General features: G+C 43.2%; 2 protein-coding genes across 2 annotated transcripts in view; one reads left to right on the forward strand and one right to left on the reverse strand.

The window, feature by feature from the left end:
* Positions 1 to 26,460, reverse strand: part of LOC109914753 (cilium assembly protein DZIP1L-like) — a 95,085-nt gene that overhangs the window by 24,207 nt on the left and 44,418 nt on the right. The window lies entirely within an intron of this gene.
* Positions 78 to 25,588, forward strand: LOC109914754 (claudin-18). Its single transcript, XM_048604593.1, has 5 exons — positions 78 to 385; positions 15,334 to 15,498; positions 16,661 to 16,766; positions 17,791 to 17,901; positions 21,276 to 25,588. The coding sequence occupies exons 1-5, from the start codon at positions 166 to 168 to the stop codon at positions 21,472 to 21,474; spliced, it is 801 nt and encodes a 266-aa protein (XP_048460550.1). The 5' UTR covers positions 78 to 165; the 3' UTR covers positions 21,475 to 25,588.

Raw genomic sequence — 26,460 nt, forward strand, 5'->3', positions numbered from 1 at the left:
CAATTTAAGCAAACAGGTGACTCATTGATTCGATGTTAACAGGTTTCACAGTCTCACACATTACGTCTATAGGCAACGCAGGGAACCAGGTCATTCGGTTGACAGTGGACCCACTGCTCAGACGTGGAGTGCTTGCTTGCTGCTGAGAAACTCTCTGTACAAATCATGGCTACCACAATGTGCCAGTGTCTGGGCTTTGGCATCTCAGCCCTAGGCTTTGCCGGGACCATCGTTGCCACTGCGTTGAACATGTGGAGCACACAGGACTTGGGCCAGGATCTGGTGACCTCGATTTACAAATACATGGGTCTGTGGAAAACGTGCATGCAGCAGACATCCGGCTACACGGAATGTCGCCCCTTCTACACCGTCCTGGGGCTTCCAGGTAGGATCGGGGGGTCCGACACAGTTGGGAATGGGCAGGTGGTATTAAAGAGTAGCATCTGTCCAGGAGACACATCGCGTTTCTAAAACCCGACAACACTGCACTCAAAGTTGTGTGTCTGCGTGTTTTACTGATACTGCTCCAAATATGTTTTATTGCTTTAACCTTCCACAAAACCTCCCCTGTGATAAAGTGGCACTGTTTGTTCAAGTGTTTCTTGCTAAAATCACTTCACGATAAATGTGTGCCATAAGCAGCCAGGCAAAGTATTAAAGGTAAAATGATTTGGATGATTTAAAGAGAAATGCTACGATGGAACGATTACATGCTAGGTTTCAATGGACAAATTAATATACTGCAGGGTTGAGCTTCAATGGTAATAGTCTTTACTTAAAAAGATAGACTTCAAGGAGAGATTTAGAGATTTTGAGGGCATTGGTTAAGCTACTTTTGGAATACTGCATTCAATTCTGGTCTCCCTGCTGTAGGAAAGATGTTGTTAAACTTGAATGGGTTCAGAAAGGATTTACAAGGATGTTGCCAGGGTTGGAGAGTTTGAGCTATAGGGAGAGGCTGAATAAGCTGGGACTATTTTCCCTGGAGCGTCAGAGGCTGAGGGGTGACCTTATAGAGGTTTATGAAATCGTGAGGGGCATGGATAGAGTAAATAGCCAAGGTCTTTTCCCCAGGGTAGGGGGAGTCCAAAACTAGGGGGCATAGGTTTAAGGTGAGAGGGGAAAAATTTAAAAGAGACCTAAGGGGCAATTTTTTCACGCAGAGGGTGGTGTGTGTATGGAATGAGCTGCCAGAGGGTGTGGTGGAGGCTGGTACAATTACGACATTTAAAAAGTATCTGGATGGGTATATGAATAGGAAGGGTTTAGAGGGATATGGGCCAAACGCTGGCAAATGGGACTAGATTAATTTAGGATATCTGGTTGGCATGGACGAGTTGGGCCGAAGGATCTGCTTCCATGTTGTACATATCTATAAGTCTATGACTATATGAATTGGTTTTGATGGAGATATTATACTCGTAAACTGGGTTTCAATGGAGGTATAATTATACTGGTATACAGGGTTTCAAGGGAAGGAATATTATACTAGTGGGTTGGGTATCGGTGGAGGGATTATTATGTTAGTGGGCTCTGTTTGATAGAGAGATTATTATACAAGTGGACTGGGTCTCCATGGAGGTAATATTAGCATTCAGAGTTTTGATGGAGGGATTATTATACAAGTGGACAGGGTTTCGATCGGTGTGTTAACGTACTTCAGGGATGGGCTTCCATCAGTGTGTATACTCAAAAGGTGGGTTGGTGAACACAAGAGTTGGGATTTGAGGGCAGTTTCACATATCGACAGATGGGTCTGGATGAGTGAAATGGCCTTTTCTGAACCCAGATATTTAGCAACTGCTAACAGGATGATGACTTTACGGTCATGGAGAATCAGTTATGATTCAGCAAAGTACTAAAGGAGCAAGTCTGCCTTTCAAACAAAATATAAAATTGGATTTCAGTCCATTCCCTTAGGCAATTCTCTCCGTTTCTGAGCCTAAAGTTCATAGCAACACTGCTAAAATAAACAGATTATATGGTTGGTTAACAGAATACTTTTTTGTGGGATCTTGCTGTGCACAAACTGGTTGTCAGGTTTCCCTCCATTACAATAGCTTCATATTGAAAGCTTTTCATTGGAAGAGAAAAAGCTTTGAAAATCTTGATCACATGAAAGGCATGATATAAACATATGTTCTTTCTTGATCCAGTTGGTTACAGATGGGAGCTTTTGTATAGAAATTGTTAACCTTGTTAGCAGAGCAAGACATGGAGAACTTAGGAACTTGAGCAGGCCATTCAGCGTCTCAAGCCTGTTGTACATTTCAATTCACTCATGCCTGATCTGTGTCTTAACTCATCTACTTCTGCCTTGGTTCCATGATCTCCTTGCCCAACAAAAATCTATCAATGAAGGAGAAAACAGAGTTAACGTTTCGGGTCCGGTGACCCTTCCTCAGAACTGATGGGTCACCGGACCCGAAACGTTAACTTTGTTTTCTCCTTCACAGATGCTGTCAGACCTGCTGAGCTTTTCCAGCAACTTTGTTTTTGTTCCTGATTTACAGCATCCACAGCTCGTTTGGTTTTTAAAAATCTATCAATCTCAGATTTTCAATTCATCCTCAACAGCTTGGAGGAGGAAGAGAACTGCAGATTTACACTGCCCTTTGTGTGATGTGAAACCTGCTGAAACACTGAAGGTTTTAAAATAACGATGTACAAGGGTGGATATGAAGCAGACAAATGACAAAAGAAACAAAAATGTCTCAGATTCCAATAAATCATCGCTCTGCCAGGTTGGGTGAAATAGCATCTCGTGAAGACATTTCAACTGTTCGTTTCAAAGCCATTTTCTTATCTAGATTGTGATATGTGTGAGAAAATGTACAATGAAACTGCATTCTACACAGACAGGGCACCCCACTATAATGCACATAATAACTTGCCTGGCCAATATTGCAGCAAAACCCAATAATAGCATTGCAAACTTCAACTCTTGATAAACTCTGATATTGCGACAAATCCACCAAGTCTGTGACATAGCCTGAAAAATTTGCTAACGCAATGACAAACTCTGATACTGAGGCAAGGCTTAATACCATGTAGCGACAAACCCAACTAATGCTGTAGCAAATCTCATTGAAAGGTCCACTAATATTGTGGTACTTTATGTAACACATGGAAATGTTTCAGTTGAGGAGCGAAAGGACAAGGTTAGAGAAGATTTAGAACAGCAGACAGGAGGGACTGAACATAATTCTTCTCAGGATGTGGAAAACGGTGGAAAAACTGAGGTTATTGTCCATCCAGTTGTCCTGTAGGATTTAAGAGTCAACTGCACACCTCAGCTAGACTTGGTAAGGGTTGCAATTTATGTATCAGTTGGGCTTTCAACAAAAATCCCACAGCTTTAATACTCAATTCATTTGTTGCCAGCCCAGAGTATTATTAAATTTGTTAATTTCAGTTTCACAATTTGTCACAGGGTCTATGTTGCTGATCTATTCAATAACCACTACGTACAGAGGAGCATAGATTTAGGAGCAGGGAGGGGTAGGCCAGTCTACCCTTCATGCCTGCTTCACCTTTCAATAGATCATAGTTCATCTAAACTCAACATAGTTCATCTCAACTCCATTCTCCTGCTCGCCTTCACACCCTTTAACTCCTTTGTTAGTCAAGAACCTCTGCCTTAAAAATATTTATTGGCCCAGGCTCCACTGCTCTCTGGAGAAGAAAGTTCCAAAGACTCTTGAATCTGGAAGAAAGAAACTTAGTCCTCACCTTAATAGAGGAAACCTTACTTTTAACATGCATCTCCTGGTTCTCATCTCTCCCACGAGGGGAGATACCTTCTCAGCATCTCCTTAGTCAAGACCTCTCAGGGCCTTATAATTTTCGAAAAGATCATTCCAATTCCTCTCAGCTCTAAAGTATACAGGACCAACCTGTCCAATCTATCATCATAAAACAAAGCCTTCATCCAGAAAATCAATCAAATGAACCTTGTTTGAACTGTTCTTCTAATGTAGTTATGTACTTTCTTAAATAAGGAGACGAAAACTGTACACAGCAATCCAGGTGCAGTCTCACCAATACCCTGTCCAACTGTAACAGAAGATCCCTGTTTTTATAGCCAGCATGACTAAGTATTTTGACAAAGAGTTGTGAGACTGTGGAAGTCTCCCCCAGGGTTAGTGGCTGAGATCTAAACTATATTTAACATTCAAGATCGCAAGGGATAAGATCGCAAGGGATAAGATCGCAAGGGATAAGTGCATGAAAGAGAAGGGGTTGAAGGAATCCACGAACAGAATGGCCAAATGTGATTAGAATTAATTGTATATGTGAAGGGTTAGTGCCAACAAGATGATGGGCAGAAAGCTTCAACGTCAACTCCCCTCGAATACTACAGCAATCCACAATAGTGCTGGGACTTATTCTGCTAATACTGCACAAAGCCCACTAATACTGTGATTCTCACTGTTAATCCTAAAGGGTACTGCACTAATCTTCTGACATGTCCTGCTGCATCACAGCAAACTGAACTATACCAGAGCATATTCCTTGACTAAAATGGAAGCAATTGTGAGTTTTAGCAATGCATCCGTTTATCCAAGTACTGAAGAGAATGACAGCTTCTTATCACCAACATTAGCTGCACATTCTTGAGCTTACATTATACTTCGGGTGATCTTGGCCGTTCCTTGCAACCTAGACAAAAGAACATATATTGACACAGCCCTGCACACATGACAAAATATTTGGAGAAAGGGCAGGGCGGAGACCAGGAGCAAGGGAGAAATGTGCTGAGTTGTCCAGGATCACAAACAAAGAAGTAAATGTTGCGGAGGTTGTCCGAGATGGAGGCTAAAAGGAATTGTGGCCAAAGAGGAGGATAGTTGAGGTCAGTGTGGGCAAACAGATGAGGGTTCTTGCACTATTTATGGGACAGAGTGGGTGATGGGGAGGGAAGAGGTATCCAGCAGAACATGATTATAAGAATGAAAGGTGTGAATTGTGTGGGATGGTTAGAGAAAAGTACAAAAGTTGTAAGCAGCAAGGCCATTGGAAGATGTGAGTGAAGACAATGGAGATGAAGAACTACAGGAGAGTTGAGGGATAAGGCTGACACCCTGCGACAAGAAAAGCAACCAATGGCCTGGTGTACTGGAACCTCATCAATTCCTTAGACATTTTCCAAACAGAAAGCACTTGTATCTCAGTCCAGTTAACATGCTCGAGCAAACATATAGAGCCCATTGCGAGAATCAACTCCATCCTCTCTCAAAAAATACTCCCCGTGATTCACTGCTGTTAGTTAGCGCTTTGATCTCTACTTTCAAGATCAGATTGGAGATAATTGTCAGGAACATCCAGGTTCAACATGCCATGTTACAGTTCTTGGGAAGCCATTATGTCATCATTACCCTATCCCTGTAACCTTGCATTTCCCATGGCCATTCTACCTAACCTGCATATCTTTGGACTGTGGGAGGAAACCCATGCAGACACGGGGAGAACGTGCCAACTCCACACAGACCCTGAGGTTGGGATCAAACCCAGGTCCCTGGCGCTGTGAGGCAGCATTGCTAACCACTGAGCCACTGAGCCATCCTGATCTGTTCAGTTGGAAATATCTGGAATTTAGAATCTACTGATGACCACGACGTCATTGTGGATTGCTAGAAAAACCCATCTGGCTCACTAATGTCCTTTAGGGGTGGAAATCTGCCATCCTCACCTGATCTAGCCTACATGTGAGTCCAGACCCACAGCAATGTGCTGACTCTAAACTGCCCTCTGAAATGGCCTTAGCAAGCCACTCAGTTGTATCAATCGCTAGGCCGTCTCAACAAAGAAATGAAACCAGATGGACCACCTGGCATCAAACTGGGCACCGGAAACCACAATGTCTAAAAAAAGTCCAGCATTAGAATAGAAAGGTCATCTGATTGATTTAAGTGTTATAAACCTGATAAGTAAAGAAAGCTGGGACGCATGGTTCATAGGGTCTGCTTTAATGGGGCTAGAATTCAACAGCAACTTACTCAGCACCTTCAATGTAATAATACATCCCAGGAAACTTTATTCTATAGAATTTTCTATGTGAAGAGTGTGTGTGTTTTTTAATAAGGCTAGGACTCAGAATCAAGATTTGTAAAGAAGGTGATTCAGCACGTTATGCTGGTTCTATCACCTTGTGCCAATCTCCTGCCTTTTCCCATATCCCTGCACATCATTACTGTCCAAATCACCATCCAATGTTCCCTTTGTGGCCTCCACCACATTTCCAGGCACAGCATTCCATATCTCATCATCAGTCTGTGGTGTAGGAATAGAGAGCAGCAACTTCCATCCACCCCATTCCGCTACCCCCCCCCCACATACCCCCATTGACTTCACCCCCCCCACTCCTTCCTACCCATTTAACCCATCACCCCCCACCCACTACACTCCCACTCACCTCACCCACCACCCGCCACTCCCTCCCACCCATCACCCTCCACTAACCCCCAGTGGAAAATGGCTTGGAGTTATACTTGTGTGGCATGGAGGCTCAGGGGTTAGCATTGATGCTTCGCAGTACCAAGGACCTGGGTTCAGTTCCACCCTCAGGCAACTGTCCGCCTGGAGTCTGCACATTCTCCAAGTGTCTGCGCGGGTTTCCTCCCACAGTCCAAAGATATGCAGGGTGGGTGGTATGGCCGTGCTAAATTGTCTAGGTAGGTGGATTAGCCATGGGAAATGCAGGGATAGTGTAGGGGAATGAGTCTGGGTGGGGCTGCTCTTCAGAACATCAGTGTGGACTCAATAGGCTGAATGGCCTGATTCCACGTCTATAGGGATTCTATGATTTTACAATTCGATTGCCTTTCAATTCATTGAAACAAAATACTAGGGATTGGGTTGAACCCTTAAACAGTCCCACTGTGATTAGAAAGAAAAGTCTCTGAAATTTGCCTCATTGTATCAGTTGTAAAGTTGACTTCTCTCACAGTGTAGTGGGCATATATCCAATTCATGGTGCCAGTAGGAATAAGCTAAATTGTTCTTGTGTGTGATATCTTTAGCTTGCCCCAGTTTTGCAGGAGGGACAACTGTAACAAGTAGCATTCCTGAACAAGGAAGAAGAAAGGGAAAAGATTAGCCTAAATCCTTTAGCAGTTTGCACTCCAGTTGAGATGTATTTATTTATGGAATGCGAGCATCGCAGTATTTATTGCCCATTCTTAACTGCCCTTGAGGTGGTGGTGAGCTACCCTAATGAACCACTGCAGTTCATAGGTTGATAGGCAAGTTGCAAGACAGATACAGTTTACTGAGAGATACTGATAGGTTAAGTAAGTGGAGAAAAAGTTGGCAAGTGGAATATAATGTGAGAAGATGTGAAGTTGTTCATTTTGGAAGGGACAATAAAAAAAACAGAATATTACTTAATTGGAGAGAAACTGCAGAAAGGACTTGGGGGTAACTGTGCATGAAACGCAGGAAGTTAATAGACAGGTGCAGCAGGGAATCAGGAAGGCCAATGGGATGTTTGCCCTTATTTCTATAGGGGCTTGGAGTATAAGAGGATGGAAGTCTTACTGTAACTGGTGAGACCACATCTGGAGTATTGTGAGCAGTTTCAGTGCCCTTATTTAAGGAAAGATATCATTTCATTGGAGACAGTCAGAGAATGTTTACTAGGATAATCCCGGTACCAAAGAATTGTCTTATGAGCAAAGGCTAAACAGTTTGGAACTTTACTCACTAGAGTTTAGAAGAATGAAAGGTGATCTCATTAAACCATATCAGATTCTTAAGGGGCCTGACAGATTCAATTCTGAGAGGATGTTTCCTCTCATGGGAGAGTCTAGGAACAGAGGAAATCATCTCAGAAGAAAGGGGCACCAATTTAAGACCGAGGTGAGGAGGAATTTCTTTGCTCAGAGCGTTGCATTGCTTTGGAACTTCTTTCCACAGACAGCAGTGGGGGTAGAGTCCTTGCATGTGTTTAAAGCTGAGGTAGATAGATTCTGGATCAAGGATTACAGGAAAAAGGCAGGAAAGTGGTAGCAAGGAATGCCAGATCAGCCATAATCACATTGAATAGCGTAGCAGACTCGAGGGGTGGAACATTGTACTCCTGTTCCTGTTTCTTACGGTCTTACGTGGTGTAAGTACAACAAAAGTGCTGCTAGGAAGGGAGTTCCAGGATTTTGACTCGGCTACGTTAAGGAACCGTGAGCTTTTTCCAAGTCAGGATGGTGTGTGGCTTGGAGGGGAACTTGCATCAGTGTTCCCATGTATCTGATGCCCTTGCCCTTCTAAAGACTAACGACATAAAGACCACGCTAGCAGAGAGGATTGAGCTAGGTTGTGTTAGCTTTCAGGGCCACGTTACTCACCACTGGTCTAACACATGAAGACTATCCAGTTGGGCAAGACAATAGAGAGCTCTCTGCAAGCACAGAATTATATCCCCAGCAAAACTCAGTGTTCATAGAAGAATGGAGTATCAGAAATGAATGTTCAAAAGACAATTCCTCATTTGCTAAATGAAGAAATTGATAGGATTGATGGGATTTGTATGGTTTGGTGTTTGTTGGTCAGTACAGACATGCAGGGCTGAAGGTCCTATTTGTATGCTGTGTGCTTCTATAATTCTAAAGCAAAGTTTAAAACACCAATACACAACTCAGTCAAACATCACAGGAGATGTCTAAATTAATTTTTCCTTAACATTTCTTGAGGAACTCCTAGATACTTTAAGCATTTTAAAAGAAACCTAATTTAAATCTTGTGAGATCTTATGCTTTGTGTAGCCATGCGGATTGTCTGGTGAAATGATTCTCCACCATTGCTATAAAATTTACGAAATAAGCCAGTGGAAGGAATCACAAAATAGCAACAGGATGTATTGCTTGATTTCATGTTCAAATACTTTAACACTTTACTTCATCTCTCCCATCTTCAAGAAATGACACAGCTGACAGTGTAAGCTAGGTGAGCTATCCAGTACACTGGATGGTTAACCACACTTACATGTCCTAACCCCATCATATAAATGGGTATCATGCATAATGACCCTCAACAATAAGCCTACCCAACACAATGTTAGCTTGTACCATTTGGTAGCGCACTGGCCTGCGAGTCAGAACGGACTGAGTTACATTTCGAGTCTAATAAGGAATCCAGGCCAGTGACCACAACCTTAATAACAAGGAGGGCATTTGTAAAAATTTTGTCAAAAGTGCCATATCTACTGTTCGGAGAGGGAATCAGCTCCCCTCTTCTCAATCCCCTCTTGGTCGGTCCCAATAACTTATTTTATTTGTTTTTTTTCACACACAGCTATCACACTTCAATTAAAATATAGATTGCTAGAAAATAAAGGAACCAATTACCTAAATTACCTTGAGTGAAGGAAAGAGGAACTGGATTATCTACTAACCCTGAGAAAATATAATAAAACCCACAACATCAATCCCACAAAGACAGGTAATAGGTTTGAAAGGGAGTGTGTCTAGTACAGAGTAAATAAAGGTTACACTATTTAAAAGTCCTTGGAACTTTCAAGTTATAAAGCTGAGGCTACAGTTATTTAGTAATTGACTTGTATATGTAGCAGGAGGAGAATCTGTAGATTTCAGTTCTTGGTGAATGGTTCTTTTCCAAATTTGGTTTTTCAGAGAGTCCTGTTTTCCAAGATGACAAGAGAAACAAGCAGAGGGAGAGAGAAAGAGAGTTCCAGCTTTTGTTGTCACAAATCCATGTTTCCTTCTCTCTGTTCTGATGTTTAAAACTAACTGCTGTAATATCATTCAGTACGTATTCGGAGTCCTTGTCTTTCCAAGCTGGCTAATAATAGGCAAGCCATTCATTTCCTGACACATGAAATTATCACACACGTGTAATTTAACTTCTATAGGGAAGATGTTATGAAACCTGAAAGGGTTCGGAAAGGATTTACAGGGATGTTGCTGGGGTTGGAGGGTTTGAGCTATAGAGGGAGGCTGAATATACTGGGACTATTTTCCCCAGAGCGTTGAAGGTTGAGAGGTGACCTTATAGAGCTTTATAAAATCTTAAGGGGCACGGATAGGGTGAATAGCCAAGGTCTTTTTCCTTGGGTGGGAGAGTCCAAAACTAGAGGGCATAGGTTTAAGGTGAGGGAGAAATAATTTAAAAAGGACCTGAGGGGTAACTTTTTTCACACAGATGGTGTGCGAGTATGGAACAAGCTGCCAGAGGAAGTGGTGGAGGCTGGTACAATTACAACATTTAAAAGGCATCTGGATGGGATATGAACAGGAAGGGTTTAGAGGGATATGGGCCAAATGCTGGCAAATAGGACTGGGTCAGATTGGGATATCTGGTCGGCATGGACAAGTTGGACTGAAGGGCCTGTTTCCGTGCTGTATGACTCTATGACTCTAAAATTGGAAATGCAAATTACTTGATGCTGTCTCAGTTGTGCGTGGTATCAATGTCTTCAGATAAAAGTGGTAATCTCAATGTAGATGGTTTTGTTTTTTCCTCATGGGTCTCACAAAGTTTACCTCAATGTGTGTGACTACTGCAGCCATTTTAGACCCATGTTTCTACCTTTTTAATGAGCTATTTTATCCCACAGGCATGAACAAGTGATAGAAATTAATATTCGATAGCCCATGTTTACTACTAGCGTAACACTTTAAGACCACAACCTCAACAACATTTTAAAGACATTGTTTTACAAAGGAATTGTTAATTTAGAGATATTTTCTCACAAATACCATGTTAGTAAAAGTTTAAACATTAAAACAAGCCACTTGATGGGTTTGATTGATCAAGTTGGGTTGGGGGTGGTTGTAGCACACAAATCCTTAATGAGCCACATGCAACTCCACAGCATTTTTTTTTTGACACTGCACTGCAGCCCTAAGAGAGGACTGCATTATCCAAGCTACTATCATTTGGATGAGACAAAATTTTACACCAGTTCGGCTGATGCTCAAGGATCTTCTGACTCAGAATTGAGTGTGCCATTGTTAAATCACATTGCCTTTCCCTGGTCCGTGATTCACCAGCAGGGTGAGTTTCAAAACTGCCTTGTGCCCCCTCTGCATATGTTGCTAATTCTGGCTCTGATCTGCAGTAAATAAAGCCCCTCTAGGAATAACAACAATGCTGATCACTCTGGTTATCAATGCTCCAGGTGTAGAAAACCAGTATTTTTCTCCCCAGTTCATTTTGGAATATCCCTTGGAGAAGCTGCTAACATAGGTCGATTTGGGTTGGAGCTCCATCTCCTTTAATTTAGATCCACTTTATCACGCGATTGAGCAACAGAAGTAATGTCAGTTTCCATATATCCTAAATCATAGAATCCCTACAGTGTGGGAGCAGGCTATTCTAATCCCATTTTCCAGCAAGTGACCCATACCTTGTTTGTGATGGCATTTCAAGCGTTCATCTAAATAGTTCGTAAATGTCTTGGAGGCTCCAACCTCGACCGTCCCTTCGGATACAGTGAGTCCCTTTTAGGCAAACGTTTTGGGTGAAAATAATCCTCAAATCCCCTCTAAACCTCCTGCTGTTTACCTTAAAACTGCCCTCTGGTTATTGTCCCCTCTACTAAGGGGAAAATCTCTCCCTATCTACAGTGTCTTTGCCCCTCAGAAATTTGTACAATCAGATCCTCCTTCGGCCATCTCTGCTCTAAGGAAAACAAACCCCAGCCTATCTAAGACAACAAGGTGCAGGGCTGGATGAACACGGCAGGCCTATCTAGTTTCCCTTCAAAGCTGATTCACTCCAGACCAGGCAACATCCTGGTGAATCTCCTCTGCACACAGTACTCCAACTAACTAATGTTAGCCATTCTCCCAGTTTGCCAAATTTAATTTGGTGTTACCACCAGTTGCACAAACTGAGCACTTTTTTTTAGTTCATGCATGGGATGGGGGCATCATTGGCTATGCCATCATTTTATTGCCCATCCCTAATTGCCCAGAGGGTAGTTATGCATCAACCACATTGCTGTCGGTGTGGAGTCACGTGTAGGCCAGACCAGGTAAGGATGGCAGTTTCCTTCCCAAAAGGTCATTAGTGAGCCAGATGGGTTTTTCCTGTCAATCAACAACGGTTTCATGTTCATCATTAGATTCTTTATTCCAGATCATCTATTGAATTCGAACTCCACCATCTGACATGGCAGGATTTGAACCTAGGTCCCCAGAACATTGCCTCATTCTCTAGATTGTTAGTCTGGTGATAATACCACTTGTGGTCCTCGCCTCCCTAAATGAAGCATACATTATACTTGCAGCCATCCCACAGACCATCAGACCATAAAATGTGACAGTATAAATAAGCCACACAACTCAATGAGTTTGCTCCACTATTCAATTAGTTGGTGGCTGATCCGATTATCCTCAATTCCACTTCCCTGCCTTTGTTCTATAACCCTCGATTCCTTCACTGATTAAAAATCAGCCTTGAAAATACTTAATGACCCAGCCTCAAATAGCCCTTTGTGGTAAATAATTCGAGAGTGATTACCCTCCAAGAGAAAAGATTCCTCCTCAGCTCTGTCCTTACTGAGCGACTCTGTACTCTGAAATTATGCTCTCTTATTGTAGAGTCTCTCAGAAGGGAAAACAACCTCTTCGTATCTAGCCTGTAAAATCCCCTGAGAACCTTCTATGCTTCAATAAGGTCGCCTTTCATTCTTTGAAATTCCAATGAGTACCAGCCCAGCCTGGTCAACCTTTCTGCATACGACAGACCCTGCATATCCGGTATTGCTGACATGATGCAAAATCGCCGCTGGGGGTTATGTTCTGAACACACCTTGCTTAATATTATTTCAGCGGGGCGACAACCTCTTTGGTAGCTCAGTGCTGTTTCAATACTCCAAAGGCACATCAGAGTCACAGAGTTGTACAGCATGGAAACACACCCTTCAGTCCAACTCGTCCATGCTGACCAGATATCCTAAATGTATCTAGTCCCATTTGCCAGCATTTGGCCCATATCCCTCTAAATCCTTCCTATTCATATACCCATCCAGATGCCTTTTAAATGTTGTAATTGTACCAGCCTTCACCACTTCCTCTAGCAGTTCGTTCCATACATGCATAACCCTCTGCGAGAAAAAGTTGCCCCATGGGTCCATTTAAATTACGATCTCTGCATTAATAACAGCTTTGGTGGCCTTGAACAGGAGACTATCCTACACAGTGTCAGGTTGTCTCTCTTAGCAGCACTCTCACCTCAGAAGATTGAGTTAAAAGTTCCATTCCATGCCTCAAACACAGAATGGAGCTGACACTTCAGTTAGGGACCGATGCACTGTCTAAAGCGGCATCTTTCAGTTCAGCTGCTATACCGAGGCCTTTTGTGACTATCCTGGTAATGGTGCGAACCAAGTGAGAGAAAGGAATCCCTCAACACCCATCACCAAGAACAAACTCACTGCTAACCTGTCTCAATCGCCACAGGACTGTGGTCTGTGCAAATTCGCTGCCACCATTTAATAACGATACTGACACTTCACAAATAAATCAAGTACTAGTCTAGTATTAACCGGGTCCAAATTTCAGTGAGATTTGAATAAATTGAGTGAGTGGGCAAATACGTGGCAGCTGCAGTATAATGTTGATAAATGGGAGGTAACCCACTTTGGTAGCAAAAATAGGAAGGTGGATTATCATCTGAATGGTTATAAATTGAGAAAGGAGAATGTGTAATGACCTGGGTGTCACTGTGCAGGATTCGCTCGAAGTAAGCATGCAGATAGATTGGGTGGTAAAGAAAGCTAATGGTACATTGGCCTTCATAGTACGAGGACTCAAGTACAGGAGCAAGGGATGTTGCTGCAGTTAGACAGGACCTTGGTGAGACCACGCCTGGAATACTGTGCGGTCTCCTTATCCGAGGAAGGTTGTTCTTGCTATAAAGGAAGTTGATCCAGGGAATGGGATTCTGGTGCTATCACTGACTGGGTAAAAGGAGAAGGAAAATGTTCAGGCTGGAGTTACAGGACAGTAGGATGTGGGAAAGATATACACAAATTGTAAAGATTACGATGGGCAATGATCATGGAGGTATTTAAATATATGAATGAGAAATTCTATTGTACATTCCAAACCCTAGGCAAAGCTGCAGAGTGTTCTTTTACTCTCTCCTCTCCAATATCCTGCCCGGGCCCCACCCTCTGGATAAAATTTGCCTCAGTTACTTCAAATTTGCAAGACCATGGTTAGCGCAGAACCTTGCCTGATGTACTGTCAAAACTGGCAGCTTTCTGTTCAGTCGTTACACCCAGTCTTTATGCACTTTGCTGCTTCTTTTAGTTCTTTGATGAAATGGTGCCATTGCCATTGATACCTACATTGGCAATGCCACCATTTCCTACCCAACCCAATCTGCCCTTTGAACTGAAAAGCCATTTCAGAGGGCAGTTACAGTTAACCACATGGAGTCGCATGTAGGCCAGGCCAGGTGAAGATGGCAGATTTCTCTCCCTAAAGGATGGATTTTTACGACAATCAATCATAGCATCATGTTTACCATTACTGAGCTTAGTTTTTAATTCCGGATTTACTTAAGGAATTTAAATTCTACCAAATGCTGTGATAGAGTTTGACTCAACATCCCCAAAGCGTCAGCCTGGGCCTTTAGATGATCATTCCAGTGACATTGCTACTATACCACCAGCTAACTAATACACTCTGAAAAAGAATAATGTCATTCAAGAGTGAAAAATGTACCATACGGCCCTTTTCATTCTTGGGATGCGGGCATTGCTGGCACAAGCAGCATTTATTGATCATCCAATAACTGCCTAAGAAAGTTGGGTAATGGGTCTTCCTTTTATCTACTGTCATCTTTGTGCTAATGGTACCCCTAGCTCGGAGGGAAATTCCGACAGCAAGAAAGGGCTTGGTTGGGCCCACCAGGTTAAAGATTTTAAAGAGAACATCGAGGTAACGGTGCTCCCACAGCATCTCCGGCTCTAACCTGTGGAACGGGAAGCATCCTTCCCAGCCTCCCATCGCAGACCAGTTAACCCGCTGCAGCCCATTTGTAAATGAGTGCTCCCCCTGGTCTAAAAAAGTCAGTCCCACAGCAGGGCAGTGTGCTCACCCACTCAAGTCCATTCAGAGGGAGCGGGGTGCAAAATGTGCGAGATCGCATCAGCTCTCTCAGCCCCAGTCAGTCCTCTCGATGTTCACACTTGTGTGAGAAAACACTCAGAAATCGTGATGTCCCTCCCATGGTCCCTTCTGATGACCGATTGGCTGTTTTGCTGTGCCCTCACCTCCGCCAGGTAAGCCTTCCCATGATGCAGTGAGAGGTCAATGGGCGATATCCAGCAGCAACGCTAATGCTTGTACCTTGTGCCCACAGCCACCTTCCAGGCCGTCCGTGCACTCATGATCGTCGCCATCGTTCTCGCTTTAATCGGTTCCGGTGTCTCCATCTTATCCCTCAAGTGCATTCGACTGGGAACCATGGACGATGCTTCAAAGGCCAACCTGACGCTCACCTCTGGGATCCTGTTTATCGTTGCAGGTATGGCTCACCCACCAAAACATGCCCAGCTCGCCAACTGGCCTCATGTATTGGTCAATCACGCCATTTCTCGTCCTCCGTAGCCCACAGGTCTCTGGCAACATGTAAATCAACTTTGGCAGGTTTAATCCCTCACTCTCCGTCAGCTGAAGGAGGTGTGGGTTTCAGTCTCCCTGGGGATCAGTTACACAGGGCTCAACAGCTCTGCATCCTAACTGCCAACGCTGAGCAGCGATGAATTTCCGCAACACTTTGTAGCTGTACCCAATCTAAGCCACAAAATCTTGCTTTCCAGATTGGAGCTCTGCCAGGCTACATTAGGTTAAGTGAGAATAAGTCTGTGGCACGAGAGATTATCCTGATGGACGTGTTAACCACCTTCGCCCCATAGACAGGCCCCTGTGTGATATTTGGATTGTACGGTTGCCCTGGTTTTGGACAGGACCAGAATTCAGCTCCAGAATTGTCCAGATTGTATCCAGTGTATTTCAGACTCTCAGTCCAATGACGCTAAGAAATTTAATAACTGATAAATATTCAACAGCAAACAAAAACAGTTGCTGTAATTAAACCACAATATGCACTCCTCCTCCCCCAACCCCAAGACTGTCAATGATCCACATTGCTCTTATGTCCAGCACTAGCCAGCTAGTAACATTATGAAGTACATACGAATGCAAATCAAATGAATAATTGCAATAATGGTTGAAGAATATTAAATACTTTTAGGACATGGAGTGCTGTAATAGGTTTGTTACTGAGGTGCTGGGAGGATGTAAAGGGACCTGACTGCATTGCATTTGAGCAGACCCTATTTAATGCTCACATCAACTGACTGAAATAGCTAAAGGTCTCATGTCTCAACATCACTCACTGTGAGAAACACAAAGATTCCATTCTGACAAATAAATAAATCTTATTTGGATCAGGCTTGAATTCAACACCTTTTTTTCAGTTTCCCCTTAACTGTCTCTGCTATAAGGAGATCAATGCTGGCTTCTCCACTGAGTCCCTGATACCTGACATTTCATTGATATATCTCCTCCTCGCCCTCTCAAAAGCCCTGGCAGTCTTCCTGAAGCGCTGTGCCCAGCATGGGTCGATTGAGAATGGATTTCTTCTCTTAACCCTCAACTAACAGTTCTTGTTTGTACCTGGACAGGAGTTTGTTGCATAGCTGGTGTATCGATCTACGGAAACATGTTGGTGACAAACTTCTGGGAGGCAAACTTGTCAATGCTTGGGAATCAAGGGGGAGTTCAGCAGAGGTAAGAGTCAGCAAACTGCGTTACTAGCTTTCATTCATTTTTCCCCACATTCAAGAAGGGAACGAGTCTCACTTATATATTTATTCTTTCATGGGATGTGGGGGGCTACAATTTGTTACTTATCCTCAATTGCTCTTGCACTGCGTGGCCTGCAAGGCTATTTCAGAAGGCAGTTAACAGTCAACCGTACAGCAATGGGTCTGGAGTCACTTGTAAGGATGTGACTCATGGTAAGGATTTCCATCCCTAAAGGATATTAGTGAATCTAGATGGGTTTTTAGAACAATCAAGGGCAGTTTCACTATTGAGGTAAGACTTCAATTCTAGTTGCCATTCCACCAGCCATCTCCCCAAACCGGCCATCCCCCCAAAATAGACATCTCCCCCAAAATAGCTAATACCGCCAAAACAGACATCTCGCCCAAACCAGACATCACCCCATGAGATCTTTCAAGTCATCAGGAAGTCCCAATATTCTTTACAGCCAGTGACTTGTGGTTATAGTTTTAGTAACCCTCACTGAAGGGTTCCCAAACAGTGATAATTTTATGGGGTTTTTTTTATGACAAATGTAGTGGTTAGATGGTTGCCATTAGGCCAGCTTTTAATTCCAGGGATTTCTTGAATTCAAATTTCACCATCTGTTGTGGTGGGATTCTGGAACATTAGCCTGGGCCTTTGATTACTCATTCAGTCACAGTACCACTGTGCCTTGTGTCCCCTGATTTAAGGGGAAAGGCAAAAGAACCAAAGATAAGATCAGATTAATTTTTTTTCCTCTGGCAAGTGGTTGGAATCTGGAGTGCACTGCCTGAGAGAACGTCAGAGGCAGATTTAATAGCTGCCTTCAAAAGGTAATTTAATAGTTATCTGAAGAGAAACAATTTGCAGAATGGCAGGAAGGGAGTTGCAGCAGTGGAGCAAGTTGGGTTGCTCTTGCAAAGTACTAGCTGGGACATGATGGGCTGAATGGCCTCCTTCCATGCTTAACTATTCAGACTGATAAGGTTGTTGTTCTGTGCAGGTACACATTTGGCTCGGCCTTGTTTATAGGCTGGGTTTCTGGAGGCCTGCTTGTTATCGGTGGAATAGTGATGTGTATCTCGTGTCGAGGTCTGGTACCTGAGGATACTCGGTGAGTTACTGCACATATAACAATAGAGAGTAACATCAATGGTTGTTAATGTCAACCATCACTTGAATCTCCAATGCAATACAGTCTTCACTCAAGGCTTCCATGGTTTTCTTCAGATGTTCAAGTGAATTATCTTCAGCACAAAGCCAGATCGAAAATGGAAAGAACCCTTTGTGATCCACACTCTCCACTGTTTCAAGTTCCCTTCTCACTTTGTTTTGTTGAGGGCAGGAATATCGAGTTATTTTCGAGGGATTTTCAAAATGCACACCGTGATGCTCACATAGTGATGCTCAATTGTTCCAGCTGACTTGCTCTTGGCATCTTCACTGTGTTAAAAGTAAGACTCGAAAGCATCTTGCTTGATTGGCATTTTATCCACCAATGATGCTCAGCAGCAGCAGTGTATGTTATTTACAAGATGCACCGCAGAAATTCATGAAGGCTCATTAGGTAGCACCTTCCAAACCCACAACTATCATAGTTATGGAGCTGCACAGCACGGAAACAGACCCTTCGGTTCAACTCATCCGAGGCAACCAGATATTCTAAAGTAATCTAGTCCCATTGCCAGCATTTGGCCCATATCCCTCTAAACCATTCCTATTCATTTACCCATCCAGATGCCTTTTAAATGTTGTAATTGTACCAGCCTCCATCACCTCCTCTGGCAACTCATTCCATACACGCACCACCTTTTGCATGAAAACATTGTCCCTTAGGTCCCCTTTTAAACCTGCCCCTCTCACCTTAAACCTATGCCCTCTAGTTTTGGACTCCCATGCCCTGGGAAATCGACCTTGGCTATTCATCCTATCCAAGCCCTTTCCAATTTTATAAGGTCACTCCTCAGACTCCAATGCTCCTGGGCAAAAAAGCCTCACGGTATTCAATCTCTCTCTATAGCTCAAACCCTGCAACCCTGGCAACATCCTTGTAAACCTTTTCTGACGCTTTCAAGTTTCAGAACATCTTTCCTATAGCAGGGAAACAGAAGTGGCCTAACCAAGGTACTGTACAGCCACAACATGACCTCCCGACCCCTACACTGAATGGACAAGGGTAATAGATACATGGGAACACCATCACCTGCAAATACCCATCCAAGCCACTCACCATCTTGACTTGGAAATATATCAGTGTTCCTTCACTGTTGCTGGGCCAAAATACTGGAATTCCCTCCCTAACAGCATTGTGGGTCTACCTACAGCCAAGGGCAACCAGTGATGAGCAAAAAGTGTTGGCTCAGCCAGCAATGCCTACATCCCATCAGTGAATAATAAAACTCTGCATTGTTGAGAGTTTAGAATTTGGAATGGAACGCTTGTGGAGGTGGTAGATACAAATTCAATAATAGCCTTCAAAGAGAATTAGATAAATTTCTGAAAAAGAAGGAATTGCAATAACATGGGGAATAAGGTGCTGCCAGAGGAACTGAGGTGAGTTACCACAGCACACCTTGTAAATGGTACACATTGCTACTACTGAGCGTTGGTGGTGTGGTGAATGAATGAAGTGCCAATCAAATGGGGTCCATGTCCCATTCTCCAATCTGTGTGTCTCCCGCTGCCCGTTAGTTGAAATAGCTACATTACCATTTCCAGTGAGCACTGCATCGGCTGTGACCAAATGTTAAAGGATATTACAATAATCTCATTGCCTTTCTCATTGCTATCTTACCCTTTACTTTGTCTGAACGGCATATCTTCGTAGGAACATTGTAGGCGATGCTGTGCCCAAAAACATGAGGAAACCAGAATAATGGGCACAGAGACAAACTTAGCAACAGAATACAGAACAGGCTGTATACAGGATAGAAGAAGCCTTTTGGCCCATCACAACTGTGCTGAGTCTCCGGAAAAGCAACCCACATTGGCCCGTTTGTCCTTTGGATTGGACAGGGATTGGGAGTCATGGTTTTCCGGGCTCAATGCTCGTTCACATGCAGTTGATTTGGATGTGGCTTTGAGAAGCAGCACAAGCTCAGAACCTGCTGACGACATTCAAGTCTTCAGTGGGCCAGGAACTGACAATGCTCAGGCTCAGAGATGAGAAAATCACCAGCTGAGATAAGATGGAATAAAAAAAGCGAAGGCTACAATGGGATTGATTAAGGATGTTTCAAGCAGCAAGCTAGCTGGGAGCCCCTTAGCCTCCCCCCTCTGTGTTACCAACTTCTAAGATTCCACATTTTTCTCTAGACTCTTTTCAATCTTCAGAAAAAGATCTACTTCTATTTTAAAAGCTTTATTTGTGGATTCTGCACCTGTAATTTTTCCACTTATGTTCCACAGCCTGTCAACTCTTTGTGCAAAATAATTTCTTCTTTTTGAATGTAAGGTGCCAGAAATATTGTTACTTGCATATTACGTGTCTGTATTTGTAAAAAGGAAGATCCTATCCCTTTCCGTCTTCAAAAAGTTTTATCAATTTTTATCTGTCAAAGATCAAGGTTCCTGAACTGCTCAGTCTCTCTGCCCCTCAATTATGTTTAAGTTGTATCCGTTAGTGCAACTCCCGAAATGTGTCACCTCCTGATCTTCCACATTAAATTTCAACTGAAATCTATCTGGATTAATACCAGTGGAGATACAGTCAGTAATAGAGAGCACTGCGGGGAGGAGTGTTACTGAGTGAGTGTATGAGGGAGCTGGATTAACATCAGTAGAGATACAGTCAGTAACACAGGGCGCTGGGGGGAGACGGGTTACTGAGTGACAGTGTGAGGGAGAGGGATTAACATCAGTGGAAATACAGTCAGTGACATAGGGCACTGGGGGCAGAGGGGTTACTGAGTGACATTGTGAGGGAGCTGGATTAACATCAGTAGATATACAGTCAGTAACACAGGGCGCTGGGGGGAGAGAGGGGATCGTAAATGTCAGCATCAAGGAGTTAGGTTAACATTAGTTGAGATGCAGTCAATGATATAAGATGTTGACTATGTACACAAGCTAATAAGGGTACAAGGCACATCACTTAGCAGGGAAATTCTAGTTTCTATCACTAAACTGCAGGTAAAGCAGCATCCAACAGCCTCCATACCTTGGTGTTGTCAAGTTGGCAAAACAGACAAATCAATCATGTTGTCTGTACAGTGGCCCTTTGAACGCTGCACAGACAGACAGGTCTGAGGTCAACTGTGAGGCCTTACCCTAGGAAGGAACAGCCTATCACAAACACAGGGGGGATAATTGCTTGGGTGAGGTGCTAGCGGCCAAGGAGGGTAGCAGTAAATGTGGAAGGAATGAAAGAAAATTTGTAGAATTGAGAACTTCAACAGGTCGTGCCGTGGGTTTCAAAACATTTGCAGCTTTAAGAGAAGCAAAGGTCAGTAGAAGACTCCTGGTAAAACTGGTCATTATTTTGTGCAGGTACAATTCGACCATCTACAAAGTCCCGAGCCGTGGGGGTCCCTACAGGACAGGCTACAAAGCCGGCACAAACTACGACACGGAAATGACCCACGTGAGGAAGACCTACCCCGACGATATTGAGTCAAAGAAATCCGGCTACAACCGCAGCACCGCGGACTCCAAACGTGCTGCATCCGGGAAATACGACTATGTGTAAACTTGCTGGTAACCCCAGGGTGAGATTCTGAAACGTGGCCAGGGTTTGATTTGTTAAACATCCTTCTGAGATACTTTTGCTCAGCTCACCTTCCTGACCCATCACTCGCCGGTGTAGTTCTGATGCTGATAAGGAAGACCAGTGCAATCAGTTGGGTAAGGTCCAGTTTCCACACAGACCATGCAATTCAACATCAGCGGGGACCTCAAAGTGGACAATGAGGGCCCTGTCTACCTAATTTTTCATTTGTGTTGACGCATGAGGGTATAGCATCCATTTTGTATCCCCACTGAAGTTGAATGTTACCCCAATGGACAACCCACGTTTGAATTGAGCTTTGACTATTGTGCCCATGCATATCACCCACACCGGGGAGTACAAATATCCATCAGTCATTCTAATGCTGCCAGTAGCCCTCTGATCTGGAAGACAGAAATTAGATAAAACTTTTCAGGCCTGAAGGAAATGGAATGTGGACTCAGTGACCAGTGCAGCCTCTAAATGGGATCAAGAAGCAACCAAATGAGTTTCCTAGAAGACAATGGGTGAGGAATACAATGTTGGGCAGGTTACAATGATCTATCCAAAAGGACTGGTATTATTGGAACAAATGCTCCAGATTCTCAATCTGGATCACACCCAGGGCAGCAGGCTGAGCTGGAGGGAGGTGGGAATTCTGTTAGTTTTCATTAGCAGATAATCTTTCCAATCTGGCAAGTCCACTTGGCAATCATGGAAGATAACAGAGAACACCTCTTCATTTTTCTCCAGCATTTCCCATACCCAAGGAACAAGGAGAGGGACACTGTAAAGTCCAAAAGTCAAGTCCGGACTCAGTCGCATTTCTAACATTGCCATTTGCCTCAAGTTGATGCAACTGATTTTTTTTCCCATCTCTCTCCGTGTTTCCAAGATCTTCCTGTCTTACCAACTCCCAGATTCCCCCTTTCAGGCATTTGAAATTCCAAATCTCCTTCACTTGCAGCTAAACATGTCTCCAGCTCAAACCCCTCCACCTCCTCTACATTCATCTGATGCTGACTTCGGTTACACTCCTGCGCACCTCCTCCTGTACTGAAGCAAGGTGTCAAGGCCAGACCAATGAAATAGGTGACAGTGGAGATAGGGAGAAGGAGCAAGAATGTTGATGTCAATGGCAGTGGAGGGAGCAACAGGAGAAGGTCATTTTGCATCCTAAAACAAGGAGACCACATCAATCCCAGGAATGATTAAAGTATTTTTAGTGCCTTTTTAAATCAAAACACCAACTTTAAGAGGGTGTACTCAACATGGCTTAATTGCACAGCTTATCAATCAGCTTTCCCATTCATCGTCCTTCACCTGGTTAGCACAAGGATTGATATGCTGTTTGATTATTGTTTACTTCTTAATTTCTTTGCAACAAAGTCACAGCCCAGGAACATTTCACAATCTCACCCTTGTGGTTCAGTAGAATGTTTGCGCTTTGTGGGGCTTTTTTTAAGAAACTGTTGTGAATGTGTTTTTTTTATTATTATGTATAAATGGTGGGCAAAATGGCGAGGCATATTATCACATGAAACACCCACAATGGGACAGGAGTCAGGAAAACTCTGCAGACTTTTAAAAGATGCCAAAGTTCCAAACCCGCTTCCGACAGAACTGATTTTTTTTTTCGCTGTAAAGGAGCTGAGAATAATATACAATGCAGGCGGACCCTCAAACTCTACAGCGTCAACTGAACTCTGTGCTGAGTTCAATCAGATCCCAATGTGGCTGATCCAAGTGCTCCACTTTAAGCCACAGTGTGGGAAATCATGAGTTCAAGGAGTGATCACAGACCCTCTCGAAGGATAGATAAGATCTGTACAAGTGTCATGATTGGAAGTTTTCTTTTTCAAATCTCCTGTTCTTGAAACTTGAAATAAAAGCAGGTTTAAGCTGTTATTGAGAATCAAAAAAAACACTGTTAAACAAACTGCTTTTATTTGACAAGATATAAGTTTGGGGGAAAAAAAATTCCCATCTGCCCATGCAGAGTCCCTTCGTTGACATTTCACAAGAACTATTATGACATCATTATGAATGCTTGGTGAGGCTTCAAAAGGTACAATTATCTCAGCAGGAGATTCTGAGTTCACAATTTGATTGGCAGCTTAAATTGGCTATTAAATGATTAACTGGCTTTGCGAAGAAGCTTGTTTTTTTTTTATTTAATCTATTTTTCTAATCAAACTGTTCAGAGATGTTATTACACACCTCTGGAACAGGTGGGACTTGAACCTGGGTCTCTCAGTCCAGTGGTAGGGGCAGTACATCTGCACCACAAAAGTTCTCAGCTTAGTTCTTTTTCATATGAGATTGGACTGTTAAGGAGATTTAAAAGCTTTGAATGGATTTCACGAAATGGATTTTTGTTTTCCATTATCAAGTGTGCATTAGAGACCATTCTATTAGAGTGCTCGAACTTTAAATTCGTTAATTTCAACACGGTTCCTGAGTTCTGTATATGATGTATACTAGATGATGAGCTATGGAGGTGGCATGAATTGACATGGGGATAAGTGTAGGGAAAATGAGGTGATATGGACAGGTCATGCAGGGGTATAAGAGGCATGATTCGCTAGGCAGGCGATAAAGGGTAGGGGGTAAAGAGGAGTGAGGGATAGATGGCCTAGCAGCTTTTAAAACAATCAGGACTGAGACCCTGAGTACTAAGGTGGACCTGCTAATCAGGTACCTTGGCACTGCCCCATCCCAGTCTCCAATGACAACCTGCTTCCAAGATCAGGGGAGACTGTAGTTAAAATCTGAGTCCAACAGGCCCCTTTAAACTCAGGCAAGTCTGCCCAGTCCAGACATATTCCAACTTGAACTACCCTCTTCAAGGGGAAAGATCCAGCTCAATGTTTTAGAAGGTAACGTAAAATACATGATGGAAAATCCATATTTTTCCACCTCTTGTTACACACCTCACTCACTGGTTTAATTTTCCCTTGCAATCTGTGTCTCTGGCCTGGTGGAATTGAGTACAATTACCAAATAAGTTCATATGCTTGTTATTTTCTTGAAGTATAACTCCACCCGAACAGGAGTACCTAACTTCAAACCTCTATTTTTCACAAGAGAACATCCTGAGTTGGAACTAGATCACCATTTCTTCACTGTCTCCCTACCAGCACTGTGAGTGTCCATTCACCACATTGGGTGCAGCGGTTCAAGAGAGCATTAACCTTCTCCAGGATACTCAGCAATAGGCTGTGAAAACTTGCCTAACCAATGACACACACATCCTGTTAGAATTTTAAATATTGACTCAATACGGCTTTGAACTCGCATCCAGCTGAAGCTGGAATAACAAAGTCCAATCCCCTCCATGCTGGGTCCTCCCCATGAGAAAGCAAAGGAGATTTTAGTCACAACATTCTGGGTTCGATTTGAATCCAGTTGCCTCGATCTGAACCATGGCATCACCCAGCTCTCCCTAACTTCATGTTTTGAACACAGGGCTCTCATTCACAAAGCTACATCAAGGCATCATGTTAAATAGTCCTGCAAAATGAATGGCAGAGCAGGACAGTGGTTACACACCACTAAACGAAGCATAGTGTATGATTTTGCGTTTCACTTTAATTCCTACAACCGTGGATAACAGGGCTCCTATTCATAGATTGTAACAAATGTGGGGCTCAAAGATAAACCCAGAAACGTTTTTACTCAGCAAAACCGTACAGTGTAGACAATTTGTGATGTGCTACAGACGCGAGTAACGTTGGCCAGGTTGCATTCATTGTTTTCTCTGAAGGGTTAAGAGTTGAATGGAAGTGTAATTACGTTAAGTGGAAATGTAGTCAGAGAGAGGGCAGATCAGATATGTTCGCTCCCCTGTAGAACTCCGGGGCATCTGCTTTTGACAATCCATGAATCACCAGCTTGGTTTGCGTTCTGTTTCACAATAAGGCTGAACCTCTTGGTTATCACAAGGAGCAGGTCACTGCATCACGCGAGCTGATCGCGCTCATTACCCCTGTCAAATTGTCTGTATCTCTGCTGTGTTTAGCTCTTTGACTTTATGTTCAGTAACAATTAGAGGTTTTCTTCCTTAAAAAACAAATAAAAGTGTGCATTAAATGGAGGTGACTGAAAAATAAAGCCAAAGAATTTTTGAGTGTTGTAAGAATAGAAAATGCTAGAAATGCTCAGCGCATCTGACAACATCGGTAGTCCCATGTCCTTTGGCAGAATAAGGCCATGTGACAGGCTTTAACCAGGTGTAGGGAAGAGCAAAAACAGAAGGTCTGTGATAAGGTTGCAAGGGGAAAGGGTGAATGACAAATTTTGTGTTTGATCAGGACTTTAGCAATTCTTTCAACATTTAAACTCCCTTGTCTTGAAATGGAAAGTTCAGCTGACCAGGAAGAGAGTCCTGATGAAACAGAGATCAGCGAACCATGCAGCTTCTTTGTCCACTGTCATCCTCGAAAGGAAAGCAGCAGAGATCACTGTGCAGGAATGGGGCTCCTGACTAAACACGGGGAAAAAAATAAACAGAAATAGCTGGAGAAACTCAGCAGGGTCTGTCTGCATCTGGGCAGACAGAAGCAGAGCTAACGTTTCGAGTCCAGTGGACCCTTCTTCAGAACACGCTCGAAACATTAAGAACAAAAGAACAAAAAACAAAACAGCACAGGAACAGGCCCCCACTAAGACTGCGCTGACACATGATGCCTTACTAAACTAAAAATATTTTTCCTCTACGCAGTCTGTATTCCTATATTCCCTGCCTATTCATATATTTGTCAAAATGTCTCTTAAATGTTGCTATTGTATCCACCTCCAACACGTCCTCTGGCAGCGGATTCCAGGCACTTACCACCCTCTGTATAAAAATGTACTGAGCTTTTCCTGTTTTTTGTTCCTTTAAACTTACCCCTTTTACCTTAAACCTATGTCCCCTTGTAACTGACATTTCCACCCTGGGAAAAAAAGACTCCAACAATTCATTCT

The sequence above is a fragment of the Rhincodon typus genome, chromosome 13, assembly GCF_021869965.1.
Source record: "Rhincodon typus isolate 14 chromosome 13, sRhiTyp1.1, whole genome shotgun sequence".
Lineage (NCBI taxonomy): Eukaryota > Metazoa > Chordata > Chondrichthyes > Orectolobiformes > Rhincodontidae > Rhincodon > Rhincodon typus.